Source organism: Phascolarctos cinereus, unplaced genomic scaffold (genome assembly GCF_003287225.1).
Source record: "Phascolarctos cinereus isolate Bilbo 61053 unplaced genomic scaffold, phaCin_HiC Scaffold_5;HRSCAF=322, whole genome shotgun sequence".
Lineage (NCBI taxonomy): Eukaryota > Metazoa > Chordata > Mammalia > Diprotodontia > Phascolarctidae > Phascolarctos > Phascolarctos cinereus.
The window spans coordinates 18,161,579-18,179,288 of record NW_027555958.1 but is presented as its reverse complement, the minus strand read 5'-3'; the positions used below and the strand labels follow the sequence as shown (position 1 = coordinate 18,179,288).

Below are 17,710 nucleotides of genomic sequence, written 5' to 3'. Positions count from 1 at the left end.
CCCTCCAAGAACTGCTCCTTCCTCCTCTCCCATACAAATACACATGCTTTGCTCTTGTTCAGTTATTTTCAGTTGTGTCCAACTCTTTGTGACCCCATTTGGGGTTTTCTTGGCAGAGACACGGGAGTGGTTTGCCATTTCTTTCTCTGGCTCATTTTATAGATGAAGAAACCTGGGTAAGTAGGGCTAAGTGACTTGCCCAGGGTCACACAGCCGGTAAATTTCTGAGGCTGGATTTGAACTCAGGAAGATGTCCTGACCCAGCCCTCTGTGCACTGTACTACCCAGCTGTGTATACACTCGCGCGCGTGCACACGCGCACACACACGCACACACACACACACACACACACACACACACACCCCTTCATACATCCAGGGACCAGCTTCTACTGCCATGATTTCTCTAGCACCAGCATGAGGCTCTTAAAATAATCAATGGGTCCCCCGATCAGCTGGGTCCACACCTCCTCCTGCCCACCCTTCCCATTGACAATCTATCAATTTAGTTCAATTTATTCTTGTTACTTTTTATCTTAGAATTGTGATTTCATCAGTGTAGGGGGCTAGTGAGGACGAACTCTCCTAAAGCATTTCATCTCTTCAGCCTTGAGAGAGCTGCCTAGGGGCATTGACTGGTGAAGTAAATTAGCTCAAGCAACACAGTCAGTTTGTGTCCAAGTCAGAACTCGAATCCAGCACTTCCTGACTCCAATGCCAGCTCTCTATGCACTGTGGAATTCTGCCTCTACTGCTGGCGTTACATGAACCAACCCCCCTCTACAGCAATATTGATGGGTGGTCTTCCAGGCTCATCTTGGTCTCTAGTCAGTGAAATAGAACTCACTCCTTCCTGGGGCAGCCATTCCATTTGGGGATTGTTCTAATTATCGTGAAATTTTCCTTTCATCAACTGAAATCTGTCTCTTTGTAACTTCCACACATTGTTCCTATTTATGCCCTTTGGGGGAAAGCAGAGTAGGTGTAATCCAATCTTTCAAACACTTGAAGACAGCTTTCCTCTCTCACCCAAGTTTTCTACACCCCAAATCTCTCTACCTCCTTCAACTGATCCTGATGTAGCATGGTCTCCAGTTTCCTCCCTGTCACTGGATGAATTCGAGGTTGTTGACATCTTTCCTAAAAATGGGATGCCCAGAACCGAACTTAACACTCCTATGTGGTCTGATCAGGGCAGAGGATAGCAGAATTGGGACCTCTCTTCTTCTGGACAGTCTTCCTCTCTTAGTGCAATCCAAGATTGCATTAACTGTTTTGGTCGCCATGGAATAGTGTTGACTCATGATGACCTGGAGATCCACTAAAAAGTCAAGGTCATTTTTATATGAGCATTAGCCCTGCCACGCCCTTCTTTCATTCTGTCCATCCTGATTTTTTAGACCCAAGTACAAGATTTTACATTGAATTTCACATGTTGATAAATCAGTGATTTTATCTGTGTCAATGCCCTGTACGCCAGTGGAGGTCATAACCAATACCAGGATTTCTCATCATGAACCACCAAGGATATCAGGAAACGTCTCATATAGAAGGTCGCATGTGAGTTGAGCCTTTTAAAAAACTAGGGATTCTGGGGAGATAGAGCTAAGGAGGGAAGGCATTGTAGATATGGGGATACAGTCAGTATCCTGTGTAAAGAAGGGTTAAGAAGGCAGTTTGGCTGGACCACAGTGTTTAACCATAATTCGGAGGGAAGTAATGTGTAATAAGGCTTGAAAGACTATAAAGATGGTATGGGATTCAGGAAAGAGACAGAGACAGAGAGACAGAGACAGAGACAGAGAGACAGAGACAGGGACAGAGGGAGACAGCAATAGAGAGACAGAGGCAGAGAGACAGAGAGAATGGGAGAGATGATGCTCAGGCACCAGGCTTGGAGTACCACTATAGTTAGGGGGCGTGCTGTAGATGATGACCCTTAAAAGGGAACTGAGAAAGAATGGTCAGATAAGTAGGAAGAGAATCAGGAGAGAGGAAGGTCCCGAATGTCCAAAGAAGTGAAACTGTCTAGAAGAGAGGGTGATCCGTGGGTTCAAATACTTCAGAGAAGTCGAGAAGAATGAAGAAAGGAGCACCAGCCTCAACAACGAAGAGATCATCAGTGACTCTGGAAAGGGCAGCTGCTGCTGAGGGATGATGGTGGAAGGACAACTGTAGTGCGTTCTGAAGACTGAGAACAGAGGGAATGAAGGCAGTGAGCGTAGATAGTATTTTTGAGGGGTTTGGCTTTAAAAAAAGAAAGGAGAGATATAGGAGGCTAGCTTGAGGGGTTGGTAGGGTTTAGTGAGGGTGGTTTTTCAAGGATGGAGGAGATCTAGGCACGCTTGTAGGCCTCTGGGAAGCAACCAGTATATGAGGAAAGATGGGGAATTAGAAAGAGAGGTGGGAATGATCATGAGACCAATCAGCTGGAAAACACTAGTCATATAGCTATTTCTGAATCCACTCAATCACACCATCATCATGCTTGGATCTGTCCGGCTTGTCCCCAAGACTCCACCGGAGACGCTCACGTGGCAACTTTGTCAGATGTCTTGCTGAAATCCGTGTATAGTCAACCACCTTTGTTGGTGGGCCATACCTTCATTTGTCCAAGAGACGTTTATTAATCACCTACTCTAACTCATGAGTTAGACCTGGTCCTTGTCTTTAAGGGCCTTGTAATCTAGTAGAAAAGAAAAGAAGTACACAAACATCCATAACCCTTTCTCACACCCACCCCTCAAATGGGAAGAGAGGCAGTTGTCTTTTTTACATTTTTTAAATTTTTTAATTAAATTTTTTTAAATGTTTTTGCAGTTGTTTTGATGAACTTCATGGACAGGGTGGCATCTGAAGGATGGAGAACATTTCAGCAGGGGGAGCTTGGGTTGGGATGTGGATGGAAATTTAAAGCGTAGGAAATGGCAATTAGAATGAGCTTTAATCTTCTCGTCTGTAAAATGAAAGGACTGGGTTAGATGATCTCTAAGCTTGGAAATTCTATGATTCTATTCTTCGAGTCCTTGAGGGTGGAGACTGTTACATCCTTTGGAACACCATTGCCCTATAGCTTAATGATCCCTTCCCTTATGCCCCAAGGGTGGGTGGGCTGGTTACACAGTAATGGACTGGGAAGATGTGATACTTATTTACAAGGCTTCAGTAGGATTTTGCTCTTTCTCTGTTTTGGGAGTGGGGAGCTGGTATGGCTATTAACACAGGTAGGGATGGTAATAATATGGTTTTTAATAATATAGGGCTTTTAACTTTTTCTCCAAGGTGTTTCCACGGGGACTTTCTGCCCCGGTGTTGGGAAGCCGTGGGCCGTGGTGGCTGCTGCTGCTTGTGTCTGCATGTTGAGGTGGTAATGACTGATGTCACCTATACATTGGTTCTTTGCAGGCTCCCAAAAAGGCAAAGAAGAAGACAGAAGGGGGAGCTGGCTCCAACGTGTTCTCCATGTTCGACCAATCCCAGATCCAGGAGTTCAAAGAGGTTGGTGCCTCCAAAATGGCGTCAAGGCCCCCACCTGTCCAAACTTGAGTCGAAACCGGTTTCTCTAAGCAAACTGTATGTGTGAAAATCCAGATGTAGGAAGACAGAGAGAAAGATGAGAGACACGAAGAAAGGAGAGGAGAAGAGAAGGGACAAGAAAAGATGAGAAGAGGAGCAGCTAGGTGGTGCAGTGGATAGAACACTGGTGCTGGAGTCAGTAGGACATGAGTTCAAATCCGGCTCAGACCAAACACTTGACACTTACTAGCTGTGTTACCCTGGGCAAGTCACTTAACCCCAATTGCCAAAAAAACAAAAAAACCCAACAACCAAAAAAACCCCGAAAAGATGAGAAGAACAAGGGGGAGAAAAAAGAGAAGAGGAAGAAAAGAGAGTAGATTGGGGTGTTGAATACGCTCTAGGAATACACCCCCAAAACTTTCTTTAGATTGTCAGCTCCCATCCTTAGTTTCTGAGCACACATGAAATTGGACTCAAGTTATAAAATGTGGATTTACACCCAGTGTTTGAAGAGTGCATTGAGATCTTAAAGCGAGGTAGACTTGAGGATTCAATGTAGTTAAGCAGCCAGAGGACTTGGCTTTGAGTCCTGTCTTTTGATAGTTAATACCTGCATGACCTTGAACAGTCATTTCACTTCTCTGTGCCTCAACCATAAAATGAGGGGGTTGAAATTGGTCCCTATAGCCCCTTCTCTAAAGCTATCTCTAAAAGCTATCATCCTATGATTTAAAAACTGGGCTTTCCCCCTCTCAAAAGGACTTGATACTGATGTCCAAAAGGAGTGGGTGAGTCAGAGAATATTAGGCCCATTACTTCATCCCACTGCATCTGGGCTGCCACAGAAGACCTTGGGTAAATCACTTCATTTTTGACCCTCAGTTTCTCCATCTGTATAATGAGGCGGTTGGACTACATGGCCTCTGGGGGTCCTATCTTCTCTAAAACTATGATCCAAAATGGTTCTTCCTGAGCTCTGTCTACTAATTGTCTTGACAAGCTGTGCTTTGCTGTACTATGCCCACATCTTTCCCAACTTGAGTTTCCTTCTTTCTGGGAAGAATGAATTGGGCATTTAGCTGGTCTGTCCATAGAAATGGGTGTGAAGAGGGCTGGGGTCATTGAAATACCATCCCTTGAGCCTCATAAATAAAATCCCTCATGGGTTAAAATGAATGGCTGGAGCCAACAGCATTGGCTGGGACCCAGCTCCGTGTTTCACCAAGTGTTAATTTGGTAAAGGGAAGTTTGAGTGGATTTGATTAAGCTTCTCACCAACATGAATCGATGTGTTGAAAGTATGTAATGCCCAAGAGTTCCATAGGCTGAAGAGAGATGAATAATGTGGAACAGAATCTGGGCCCTTGTTCTCATGTGATGATAAAATCATATTCGTGGCTGGGAGGGAGGGAGGGGAGCAGGAGGTTGAGAAGGAACCAGGTACTAACAGGCCTTTTGCTCTTTATTAGGCCTTCACCATCATGGATCAGAACCGGGATGGCTTCATTGATAAGAATGACCTGAGAGACACCTTTGCTGCCCTGGGTAATGCTCAGAGATAAAGAGTTAGAATGAGGGTCACAATAGCTCCACTTAATAGAATGGTTTACTGTCACAAACATCTGCACACATGTTGTTATTTAATACTCACAATAAGCTTGTGAGGTAAGTAGTAAAAATATTCATTCCTTCAGTTTTGAGCAAACCCCTCCTCTATACAGAGCTTGATGCTGGGAGCGAGGGGCCTGTTTTAATGGAATTGTGAGTGAGGTTTGAGATCTCAGGTAGAGTACCAGGTTGTTGTATGTTGTGGGTGTGTTCCTATCTGGGTCAAGAAGGACTGAACACTGGGGAGGGAGAGAGAGGGAGGGTGGAATCTTGACCCGGTTTCTGGGCTTTGGTTTGGGGGCTGGCCCTGCTTCAAGCTGGGGAGGATCCCTGGGGAATCGGTGAATAGTTAATATTCAGAGTCTCTGCCAATTAGAAGAAGTGCTTTTGGCTATTAGCAAAGGCCTTACCTTATCTAGCTGGGCTGACTAATGGGATCCGGCTTCCCGGCTTCTTCAGTTGTAGGGACAGGGAGGCCACCAAGTTCCTTGTGTTCATTTTAATTGGTTTTTTTCAGTCACGTTTGACTCTCTGTGACCCCATTTGGTGTTTTCTTGGCAGAGATACTGGAGCGGTTTGTCATTGCCTTCTCCAGCTCATTTTACAGATGAGGAAATGGAGGCAAATAGAGTTAAGTGACTTGCCCAGGGTCACCCAGCTAGTAAGTGTCTGAGTCCAGATTTGAGCTGGGGAAGGTAAGTCTTTCTGACTCCAGGCCCAGCATTCTGTGCACTATGGTGCCCGCCTAGCTTATGGATAGGTATTACTAGCCTTATTTTATAAATGGGGAATCTAAGGCTCAGAAAGGTCAAATGACTTACCCAAGGTCACTCAGGTAGCAAATGGCAGTCAGAAATCAGGCCTTCCTCTTTTGATTACATGTCCAATTCACTTCCCATCACCCACTGAGTGTCCCTTAACTCCCTTTGAACCTCTGCTCACAGGTCGTCTCAATGTCAAGAATGAAGAGCTGGAAGCCATGGTGAAGGAGGCTCCTGGTCCCATCAACTTCACCGTCTTCTTGACCATGTTTGGTGAGAAGCTGAAAGGTGAGCATCCTTCTGAGTAGAGGCAGAAACAGGCAGAGGGAAGGGCATGTCTGGGGGACAGGGCAGAAGGCCGGGCGTGGCCTGGAAGATGGTTTTCTGGAAAGAGTCTAGGAGTTAAGTCAGCCATGTTCGAGCTCTGGCTGCTTGTGGTCCCTCTAACATTAGCCGCCATCAACTTTTCCTGAACCTGTCTATTGCCTGCTCTGCCCCCACCGCCCACCCCCATACCTGTAATGTTCTCTTTCCTCATTTCTACCTCTTGGTTTCTCTGGCTATGTTTAAGACTCTGCCTTTGGCAGAAGGCTTTTCCCTGTCTCCCCAGCTGCTAGTTCCTTCTTCTCTGGAACTAACTTCCATCTACTTCACATCTCTCTTGTATGTCTTGTATCTATCAAACTACCTACATGTTGCCTTCCTTATTAAAATGATAATGAATAATAATAATAACTAGCATTATTTGGCACTTTCAGGTTTGCAAAGTGCTTTACAAATATTATCTCATTTTATCCTGACAACGATCCTGGTAGGTAGGGGCTATTATCACCCCCATTTTACAGATGAGGAAACTAAGGCAGATAATATCAATGACAATGACAGGGTCACACAGGTTTTCCATATGGTCAGGCCTTCTAATGATATTCAGTTGTCTCAATACCTCCCCTCCATCCTTTTGGCCCTCCGGAACTCCCATGCAAGGGTGGAAGTGTTTGTGGTCTCAGGGTTTGGAAAAGAGAAGGAAGGAGCTTAAGAGGGCTGGCTGGCCTTGAGGGATGTCCTAGCGGGAATGAAAAACTAGGCTGGGAGATTTTCTTTTTTTGAGGGAAAGTGTGTCTTCATCCATAGCCAAAGTAGGAGAGGTGGTGGTTAGCATTTCAGTTGCCGCCTGGCATTCTACCTCTTCCTATGACTCACCTTTCTTAAGTAGATTCTGTGCCATCATAGAAACCTACAATCCCTCCACCTCTCAGGACTTTCTCAGACCATTACTCATGTCCTAATTTCACTTTCCTCCACTTCTGATCTGAAGAATTCTGAGAAAACAAGCAGGACTTTGAGGTTGGGAGAAAAGGAAGGGAGTAGGGAGGAAAGGGGAAGTAGCAGGGAAGAGAAGAGGATAGGAGGGAAAAAAGGAAGAAGAGGGGAAGAGAAGAGGGGAAAGAAGGGAGGGATGGGAAGAAGGGAAGGAGTGACCTTAATTCCTTTCTTTTCTGCCTCCCATATCTGCCTTCTTTCCCTTCCCTTTCTCCTCTTCTCCCTTTCTCTTCTTCTTCCCTTTCCTCCTTCCTCCCCTTCCTTCTCCTTTCTTTTTCTTCTCTTCCCTTCCTCTTCTTTCTTCCTCTGTCCTTTTCCTCCCCCTCCTTCCTTTCTCCCAACCTCAAAGTTAGTTACTTTTCTCTTCTTCCCATGGCCCAATGGGCCTCATAATTCTTCCAGGAGGAGCACATGTCTTGGTCTGGCTCCATTTGGAAGGGTCAGCTCAGAAGTGACCAGGAGGGATATACTCCTACCAATAAGCTTAGAGCCATAGTGCTTGTTTTCAGGTTTCCCAGTGAAAACTATTATCCAAAAGTTACAGCAGAACCTTGTTAACGTGAAACACAAGGGATTCGGGGATGGACTTTGAACGAACTGAATTGGGATTATCTGATGGCTTGATTTAGGAATAAAAGGGGATCTCTCTAGTAGCTTTGAATTAAGAGCTATGTTTGCCTTAACTGACACCAATTCAGGGCCGGTCTGTATTGTACTGTGCAGGGGAAAGAAACCTAGGAATTGGCTGAGACAGACAACTGGGAAAGACTACCCTGGCAGCTCAGTCTGGTGAAAAGGAAAATGGCCCTGGAGTCAAAGGATCTGGATTCAGATCCTCCTCTGACGCTTATTACCTGTGTGACCTAGGGCAAGTCACTTACACGTTTCTGGGCCTCAGTTTCCTCATGTGTGAAATGAGAGGGTCAGACTTCGTGGCTTCTGAAGTCCCTTCTTGACCTACATTCATCATTGTACAATCCTACACACCGTTCACCACTGTGGGCCTCAGTTTCCCCATCAGTAAATGAAGGGATTAGACTGGATGGCCTCTGAGGAGGCCTTCCAACTCTGGGTCTGTGAGGCTGTGATTACCAGCTGTGTGACCCTGGTTAGGTCACTTCTCCACCCAGAGCCCCAGTTTCCTCTTCTGAAAGATGATGGGGCTGGAGGAGATGCACAGGCCGGGGTCCCTGCTCCTCTTTCCCTCTCTTGATTCTCTGACCTTAGCCCCCTCCTCCGGGTCCCACCTTCATGTCACCGAGAGCCCTAGGCCTCGGGAAGCGGGTGCCACGTCCCCAGTCCGCCATCCTCAGGCTTCCTCTTGGCCAGGAGGAGGCCAGCTTTTTTCCATTTGACAAGGGGGAAACAGCTGGGCCTGTCAGGCCCCTCTGGCTGGGCTTTTGTCATGCAAACGATGCTGAGCCAAAAGGCTGCTCGGAGCCAATCAAAGCTAATTGGGATGAAGAGCCTTTGTAGTGGGACCAGAGAGTCAGGAAGGGAACAGAACGCAGGGAGCCAGACCTGGCCATCGGACTGGGATTTTCGTTTGCAACCACGGTTCCAAGAGGATGCTGAAAGGTGCCTTCCTTGGGAAATCTGCGGCGCTGTAATTGATTTCTGTCATAAAGGGTGAGCTGGGATTCTGGAGACAAGACCGAGCCTTGTACATTGATATTACGGTGCCAGATGAACAGCTAACAAAACTCCATTTATGTTAATGCCATCCACATGGAACTGTAGCTACAGGGAAACAGAGTAATGCAATTTGTCCAGAAAGCAGGGATGCAGGCACATCAAAAGGGCCGCTCTATTTACCAGCTAATCAATAAAGGCTGCCTGGTGCAGCCTGGCTGTGCTGGGCCTCGTGTCTAGTGCAGGGGAGAAGAGGCAGTTTGCATGCAGGAAGGAAAGAAAGGAAGCCTCCCCACACCCCCACAAACCATCTCCTGCCCACACGCAGTGGAGTCTGGCTCCAAACAGGCCCCATTCTCACCCTGGGAATGGGAATCTTCCCTGCACCTGGCCTTGAAATTCATAGGCCCATAGACAGAGACCTGGAATCATGCCTTCTCCTATGCTGATCTCTCTAATTTATCCTGTGCATACATATTTCTTTGCATGTTGTCTCCCTATTAGACTGGGAGCACCTTCGTACCAGGGATGGATGTTTTTGCCTCTTTATATCCCTAGCACTTAGCTCACAGCTGTTCCATTCTGTCATTTCAGTTGTGTCCGACAATTCGTGACCCCATTTGGGGTTTTCTTGGCAGAGCTACAGGAGCGGTTTGCCATTTCCTTCTCCAGCCCATTTTTACAGATAAGGAAACTGAGGCAAATAGGGTGAAGTGACTTGCCCAGGGTCACACAGCTAGTAAATGCCTGAGGCCAGATTTGAACTCAGAGAGATGAATCTTCCTGGCTCCAGGGTCTCTCCACTGCTCCACCTATCAAGAAAATAGCACCTTTAAAACTCCCCAACCCCAAATTTAAAAACTACAGTATCAACCACCAAAAACCTCACTAAGCAATAATCGGTCAAGTCCATTACCCTTTGAAAACGGAAGGAATAGCCCTGAGCAAGGTGTATTCATTTAAATAATAATAAAACTAATAAGTCTCATTTGCTGTATTTGACCACATTGCAAACTCCCTCTCCACCCCCTCCCCAAATCTGGCTTCTATCAAACCCAAGTGCTGCCTGTAATGACCCTCAGCTTATGATAAGCAGCAATTAAAGTGAAGGAGGATGATAACCACCATAATCCATCCTCCCCATGCTGGCTGCTTTAATCTTTCTAATGAACCCTCTCTCTCTCTCTCTCTCTCTCTCTCTCTCTCTCTCTCTCTCTCTCTCTCTCTCTCTTGCTTATAAATATTCAGTGACTCCCTATTATCTTGAGGACAAAATTATTGAGGTACCTTACCTCCTGATAGGAGCCTGTCTCCGCAGCTGAATTTCACTATTCTTCATACTCATGCTAGGATGAGCCAAGAAGAACTATTGACTGGTCACTGATGTCATCCAGCTTTCTGCTATTTCCATGCATGCCTCCAGTAAGGCAGGGGACTTCCATTCTAGTCCCAGCTATGACATTAGCTTGAGTGTGACCTTGGATAGGTCATTCAACCATACTGGGCTTTGCTTTCCTCCTTGGTAAAACCAAGGGGTTGGGGGGGGGAGGGGTAGCTAACCTCTAGGGTCCCTTCCAAAACTGATTTTAATTAGCTGTTCTAGTTTGTTACAAAAGGAAGGCTTCCTGGGTGGGCAGGAGTAGGGGAATGACTGATTTTTTTTTTTAAAAGGCATCAATAAAACCTTAATTTAGAAAAAAAAATAAAGGACCCACTTCAAAAAAAATTAGTCTAAACTTCAAGGGAGGGAAGAGAAAAGTTATGGGATTTGGTGAAGAAGCCTGTCCTTTACCATGACCATCCTGATTTTATTGAAGCAGACCCTACCTCTCCTTAGCCTTGGCTTCTCTGCAGGGACTCCTGGCCACATGAAACATTCTTTGTCTGTTTTGTCCTTCCAGGCACAGATCCAGAAGAGACCATCCTGCATGCTTTCAAGATTTTTGATGTTGAAGGAAAAGGTTTCCTTAAGGCAGACTTGTAAGTTCACCTTTCAAAAGGACCCCTTCATTTTTTTCTAAATGAACATTTTATTGATGACTTTAAAAAATCACAGTCATTCCAGATATAATCCCCCTATTCCAGCCCACCTAGTAAGTCTCCCTTTGTAACAAAGAAAAACAAACAAGCAATACCAATTACCATAGCGATGACACCGCACAGTATATGAAAAATTTTCCATCCGTAGTCCTCTTCTTCTCTAAGGAAAGAAGAAGTATGAAGTGAACAGCATTTTGCATGGCTCCCCACATTTGGAGTGACACAAGGGAAAGCATTTCTTCATCTTGTCTCTATTCCTAGACAGGTAGACAATTATGGCATCATCCCTGGGACACACAGGGGAAAGATATTTTCTCATCTCTTCTTTAGGACCAGGTTTGGTCATTATAACTACTCACTGTTTAGTTTTGTTAAAGGATCCACTCTAAGACAAATGTGTCCTCTCTCTCCACTGTGTAGAAAGACAGCAGAAAGACCATGGTGATGCCTCAAACTGGACATCCAGGAGACATCTTAAACTCATTATGTCCAAAACCAAACTTGTTATCTTTCCCCCTAAACCCTACCCATTTCCTGCCTTCCCTAGTACTGTAGAGGGCAACATTATCCTCCCAGGCTCTCAGGCTCCCAACCTAAGTGTCACCCTCAAGTCTTCACTGTCTCTTCGCCCCCCACCCCATATTCAATCTGTTGCCAAATTGACTTTACCTCCATAATATCTCTGGTGTGTAGTATTTGCCAATTTCTGAGATGTTAATGCTCACGCTGAACATTTAACAATCAGCTCTTATAAGCTGATATAAGCTGGCTCCAGCATGCCCCCTCCCCTCCAAGGTATGGATTGATTGGTAGTTGAGGTCCCTTTCAGTTCTGAAATCCACCGATTCTATATAATGGCTACTGGGCCCAAAGTGTGACATGATCGAAGTTCAAGGTATAGGTCTCTGAAGCTTTGGCTCATGGGATTCATGGACTCTAAGCTGAAACTGAGCCACAGCAAGGTTAAATGATGTGCCCAAGGTCACACAGGGTTGGGTTTTGTCCAATGCCTCCCTCTTCAGTGGTTGACTGGGTCCTTGAAAGGGCATTGACAAACAGTAGCAAGGCTGGGAGCTTTTTGAATAAATCTGGAGATTATTTAAGAGATGATTTTCGAGAAATGCTGTTAGATGACCTGAAGGGGATCTAAAGTGAGTTTCTGAAATGGACATAGGTTACAAGGCGAGAAATGAGGCAGGGGAATCCCAGTGGGAATTGCAGTCAGCAGCAATGCGCCTTTCAATCCAGACTCTCTTGGTCTATTTCCTATAGATGATACTTGTATTTCACAGTGAAAATGAAGACAGTTCCCTCCCCCCAGCCAAACTCCCCTCTCTTGAAAGGTCAGAGCTCCCTTCTCTCTGCTCTGTTCAAAGTAGACAGTTGCTTTAGTCTGTCCCCACTGGAGACCGTGATGTTTCCTTATTAGACCTGAGGGTAATGCTGATCATTACTGAGCAAACCATTTAATCAATTCCTGAAATGTCTTTGAGGTTTCCCTTTGTACTCATGGGCTCCCCTGGGTTAGAGATTTGAAGGTTTTGTAACAGATTCTTGGGCTGATGCTTTTCTTCCCCACTTCAAGATGGATCTTCGAAGCCCAATTAATGTCATATTTTAGAACTTTAAGTTTTAACGATAATTGTGTTCCATATTAAAATAATTAAATAATTCGAGGGGAAAAAAAGCCTCGATGACCTTTAATCAACATTTATTTTGTTCATCTCCATATGAACCGGCGGGGGGGTGGGGGTGGGCATGGCTTGTGTCCCATCTCCTTTTGCATTTTCACCTCTCGTCTGGAAAGTTCTGACTCATGTGGGCCATCTGCTGGAGGTTGGAATGGGTCTCCAGATGGGCAGGGGGCAGTATATTTTACCAATGTACAGCCCTGGCCCTCTTTTCTCACTTCTAACAGATCCCCTGGTACCTTCTACATCCTTCCTCCCCCAGGAGTGGAGGGAGAGAGAATTCAGGGAGTTGACAGCAGCCTCTCCTAGTATGTTCCCAATAATGTGGTTCTCCTGAGGTCCCCATGATGAGGCCCCCATCTCCCCACCCCCTTCCTTCTTCCTCTGCCCTCGTTCCATGTGCTGCTGGATCAGGGGAAGTCACTTGCCCCGAAGATTCCAATGATAATCTTTTAAAAGATTGTATGCAAATCAAAGGAACAGCAAAATAGTTTCAATATTAGAACCAGTTGATACTGGCCAGACTGTTCATCAGTGAGAGACCCACATCAAGACGCTAGGCACGAATTTCTGTAAAGGCACCAGAAGGCTCTGGTTGTTGTCTTGTTTGGGGGGAAGTTTTTGTTTTTCTTCCAGAAATAAATAGTATGTGAAAAGGACAGAACTTTCAACATTGGAAACTGTGACTTCTCCTTCCCCTATAAAATAAATAATGGAAAATGCACATAGGTCTTTAACTTGGTTTCCTTGTGCCCTTGCCAGGGGAGGGAGGGTGAGCCGGGCATCAGAAGATTATAATTAGACACTGGATTCTCCATACCCCTCCCCCATGCTCATACTTCCTCCAGTAAGAGCATTCAGTTCAAATTTTCCAGTAGAAATGTAGGCCCATGAAGCCCAAGATTGTCAAGTTTATGTCTATATGCTGGGGGATGATCATCCCCTCATCAGCACCGCCATGACCTTGACCTTCACAACCCATGATGCTTTCACTGCCCAATGGGACAAGGGGTGGCATCTCCCATAAAATGCATGGAAGGCACCTCTGAGGACTTAAGAGATGGCAGACCTTGGTGAGGGGAGGGGAGAGGAAGGCAGGAAATGCTGCAGAAAGTCCTATGCCCATTTTTCCAGAGACATGCAAGTCAGGGGAAATCATGGTGGAGTCCCAGGGGAAAATGCTGATAAAACCAGCTGTCCATGCAGTGGGAAGAGCTAAGTTCCACTCCTGCCTCTCTCTCTCACTACCTTTTTAGGGCTTAGTTTCCTCATCTGTAAAATGAAGACTTGGACTAGATGACCTTTAAGGTCTTTCTACATGGAGGATGTGCAGTTATTTGTCTGTTGGGCCTCAGTTTCCTCATCTGTAAAATAAGAGGACAGGAATGAATGGCCTTTAATTTCCCCTCCAGTTCTAAAACCATGACCCTAAAATTTGGTGACTAATCTCATTTTGAAGTTTTGAAATAATTAGGTGGATAAGCCTCAGTTTCCTCATCTGTAAAATGAGGGCACATTTTCTCCCCTCTTTTTAGGGACCACCCAAGCTTGACCATTATAATTATACAGCTTTCAGTGCTTTTTTTGTTCTTTCTATTTACATTATCATGGTCATTGTGCATATTGTTTTCCTGATTCTACTCACTTCCCTCTGCATCATTTCATATGTCTTCTCATCCTTCTCTGAATTTGTCACATACACCATTTCTTATAGTGAAGTAAAATTCCATTACATTCCTGTTTGCTCAGCCATTCCCGGATTGATGAGTTCCTCCTTTGCCCCAGTTCTTTGCTATTTCAAAAAGGTCTGTAATAAATACTTTGAAGCCTAATGATCTTTCTGTCTCCAATCTGCTAGAGATTTGTGGTAGTGCTTGCATTTTGAGCGAGGTGCCTGGAGAGGGCAATCTTGAGCCCAAAGAATTAAGACTCCAACCCAAGGGGAATTTCAGGGATTAGGAAGGGACTAATCTACCTGATTCTTCCCCACATCCTGCAGCTTGGACAACTGCATCATTTGCCCTGGAGCCCCGTAGAAGGTTAGTTAATCCTGAGCCTTAAAAACTTTAGGAGAAAACGAACCAAGAAATGGACCAGCTTTGGTGGGCTGGGGGGCTGGATCTGATGGGGGAGGCAGGGAGCTCTTTTTGGAAGAGGATTTTGGTATGAGGAAGGGGGATGACTTTTGATGGCTGTGAGGGATAGAAAGAACAAATAAGTGGAGGAAAAATAAGCCAATATTATAGTGCCTGGGTGCTGGGTTCTAATCACAGCTCAGGGCCTTGAAGGGGGCTGGGGGAGGGAATGCCACTGAGGCATCATTTCTCGCTTTTTAGATCTGGCTTTGAAGGGGGGTGCTGCTGTATCATCCTAGTGGTCTTATTTCCAAGCAGGGTCATCTCTGAAGGCTGAGAATTGAGGAAGAATTCTTTGGAAGTTTCTTAGGGACCTGCCCAGGAGCAGCCAGTAGGAGAATGGAGATGTGGGATCTAATTCTGATTCTTATATTAACTTGCTGTGTGACTTGGAGAAAGACACTTCTCCCTCTCCACTTCAGTTTCCCCATTTGTACTGCGAAGGTCCCACCAGTTCCAACCCTCCATGATTCATGACGGCTGCAGGTTTTCCAGAGTGAGGGAGTAGAGGCACAGTGAGAGGCAGGAAGGGAAGACGGAGCCATCACCAACTGGGAGAATGATCATCTGTAGCTTATTACCCAGAGGAATAAGAAGCAGAAGCCGGCTAGCTGGAGAAAACAATATTCTGTTTCAAGGCAAATAACTTCAGTAATAAATAACATGGGAAGGAGGGAGATAAATCCCTGATGCTGTTTCTAAATGTGGCCGGTGTCCTCACCGGGGAGGAAGCTGTGGGGGGTCTCTGGCCACGGCTGGACCAGAACATGGCTTCACGCAACCACGTTTGGAACAATCCCTCAGCACGAGGCCTGGGAGGCAGCTTAGGGAGCATTCGGCTCATTCCCCATGTTGTGCAGAAGAAGAGACTGAGTCTTAGAGACAGGATCACGGCCACGATTCCAAGGCCTGATGGTTTCCTGCCATGAAATGGAGTAATTTGCTTTGTTTTCATTTTAACAGCATCAAAGAAAGGCTCATGACACAGGCAGACCGGTTCAGCGAGGAGGAGGTAAGGTCATCTTTTCTGTCCTCGGGATTTGATTGTTCTATGCACAAGGTACAATCCTCCCCAGAGGCAGGGGGATGGATGTGATGACCTTGCAAGGTCCCTTCCTCTCAGGGTGGGGACCTGTTTTCCTTCACCTAGAAAAGTAAGTTTTGCTGAAGATTGATTGGTTGATCCCAGGAATTCCCTACACTGACAAAAACAAAGATTCCCTCTGTATCCACGTAGAGTGAGGCCAATGCTGCTGTTATCTTTTCCTGCAGGGTGGTTGTGAGGAAAGCAGGCACTTTGCAAAATGCTCAGTAAATGAATTGTTATTATTACATTTCCCTGCTAGATTGTAGACAGACAACCATGAGATAGTGGACAGGGGGCTGACCTAAGAGTCAGGAAGATCTGGGTTCAAGTCCAGTCTCTGATACATACTACTGGTGTCACCCTGGGCAAGTCATTTTCCTTTTCAGGGACCCTAGGTCACTCTCTAAGACTCTTAAGTTACTGAACAGATGCTGGTGGATTGGAAGTGAATAAGCATCTTTACAGCACCTACGATGTGCTAAGCATTGTGCCAAGTGCTTTTTACAAATATTAACTCATTTGCTCTTCACAACGACCCAGTGAGAGTTGGGTACTGTTATGATCCCCATTTTATAGTTGAGGAAACTGAGGCAAACAGAGATTAAATTACTTGCCTGGAGTCACACAGTTGGGTAAGCCTCTGAGGTTGGATTTGAACTCAGGTCTTCTTGATTCCAGGCCCAGAGTTCTATCTATTTACCCACCTAGCTGCTTATACTGACGAAATCACAGGTTTGGTCTGAAAAACAAGACTGTAAGCTTCTTGAGGGTAGGAACTCAGCCTCACTTTTCTTTGGGGGACTCTTACTGGTGGGTGACTCTGGAGGAAAATAATGCCACTGTCTCAGATGCCCAAATATGGATTCTCCGAAGAATTCTGCACATTCATTCCTCACACATACTGTGGGCTGGGAAGGGAAATGGCGATTTTTCCTTGATTAACTGAGCAAGGGACTGAGTCCAAGGAAGGTCTGGGGATAGGCTGGACTCGGTGACCTCAGCGGTTCCCACCAGTGCTTGGATGCTGGGATGGTCTGTGACCCTCCAGGAAAGGCCTGGTTAGGATCCATATGGGGAGGAGAGCTCGAGGCTTTCCTGAGCTCAGCAAAGGCTGGGAGGGTTCAGTGGACTTGGACAAGGGTTCGGAGCAGACCTCTTGCTCCAGTGAGACTGGACAAGGCATGTCTTTGTCCGACAGGAGGCCAGCTGGACAGGATTTGGGGTTCTTCTCCTCCCCCTTCTCCACCCTGTGGATGCCTGTTTCTCGAATTTATTTTCCAGATCAAACAGATGTTTACAGCTTTCCCTCCAGATGTGCGTGGCAATCTCGATTACAAGAACCTGTGCTATGTCATCACCCATGGTGATGAGAAAGACTAGGTGGAGGAAGAAAGCCCCCAGTGTCTTCTCTGGAAGCACTTAGTGGCAAAGGTGAAAGGGATGAGGAAGCTTCTACCGGAGATAGAGAGAAGAAGAGTCTCCCCACTGGCATGTGGCTCATCCAAAAAGAACCAAAAATAATAATTAAAAAATGGAAATGAGGTTAAAGTTATTCTATTTAATGTTCTAGCCTGGATAAAAGCTGAAAATTCCAATTTTGTTAGTTTTTCCCACACTTAAGAGAAAAAAAAAACTTTTGGTGGTTTCGGCTGGAATTTTCCTGACGAGTCGTTGCTTTTAATTTATTGACAGTTTTAATGATCACCAGATGGCCCATAGGATAGAGGAAACATCTTGGCAGCCCCTCCCCCCCAACCACCCATTGCCTGGGCCAGACTCCATGCTCCTAGCTGTTGCATCATAAAGGGTCTTTGGGAACCAGAATTCTCTTCCACTCCACAGCCTTTTACATTAGATATTTAAGTGGAATCGAATTCTGGGTTGGAAACAAAGGGAGCCTGTTGGTTTATCTTGGGGT

The 17,710-nt window shown here is 45.7% G+C and overlaps 1 protein-coding gene across 1 annotated transcript in view; it reads left to right on the top strand.

Moving 5' to 3' along the window:
• The window catches only part of MYL10 (myosin light chain 10), a 28,725-nt gene extending 11,385 nt beyond the window's left edge, over nt 1-17,340 (top strand). Inside the window, exons 2-7 of the mRNA XM_021005801.2 lie at nt 3,405-3,497; nt 4,988-5,063; nt 6,071-6,175; nt 10,741-10,819; nt 15,669-15,717; nt 17,074-17,340. Of these exons, the coding sequence (XP_020861460.2) occupies nt 3,405-3,497; nt 4,988-5,063; nt 6,071-6,175; nt 10,741-10,819; nt 15,669-15,717; nt 17,074-17,172 (501 nt within the window). The 3' untranslated portion in view covers nt 17,173-17,340. The remainder of the gene's footprint in view (nt 1-3,404; nt 3,498-4,987; nt 5,064-6,070; nt 6,176-10,740; nt 10,820-15,668; nt 15,718-17,073) is intronic.
• Nucleotides 17,341-17,710: the final 370 nt, after the last annotated feature.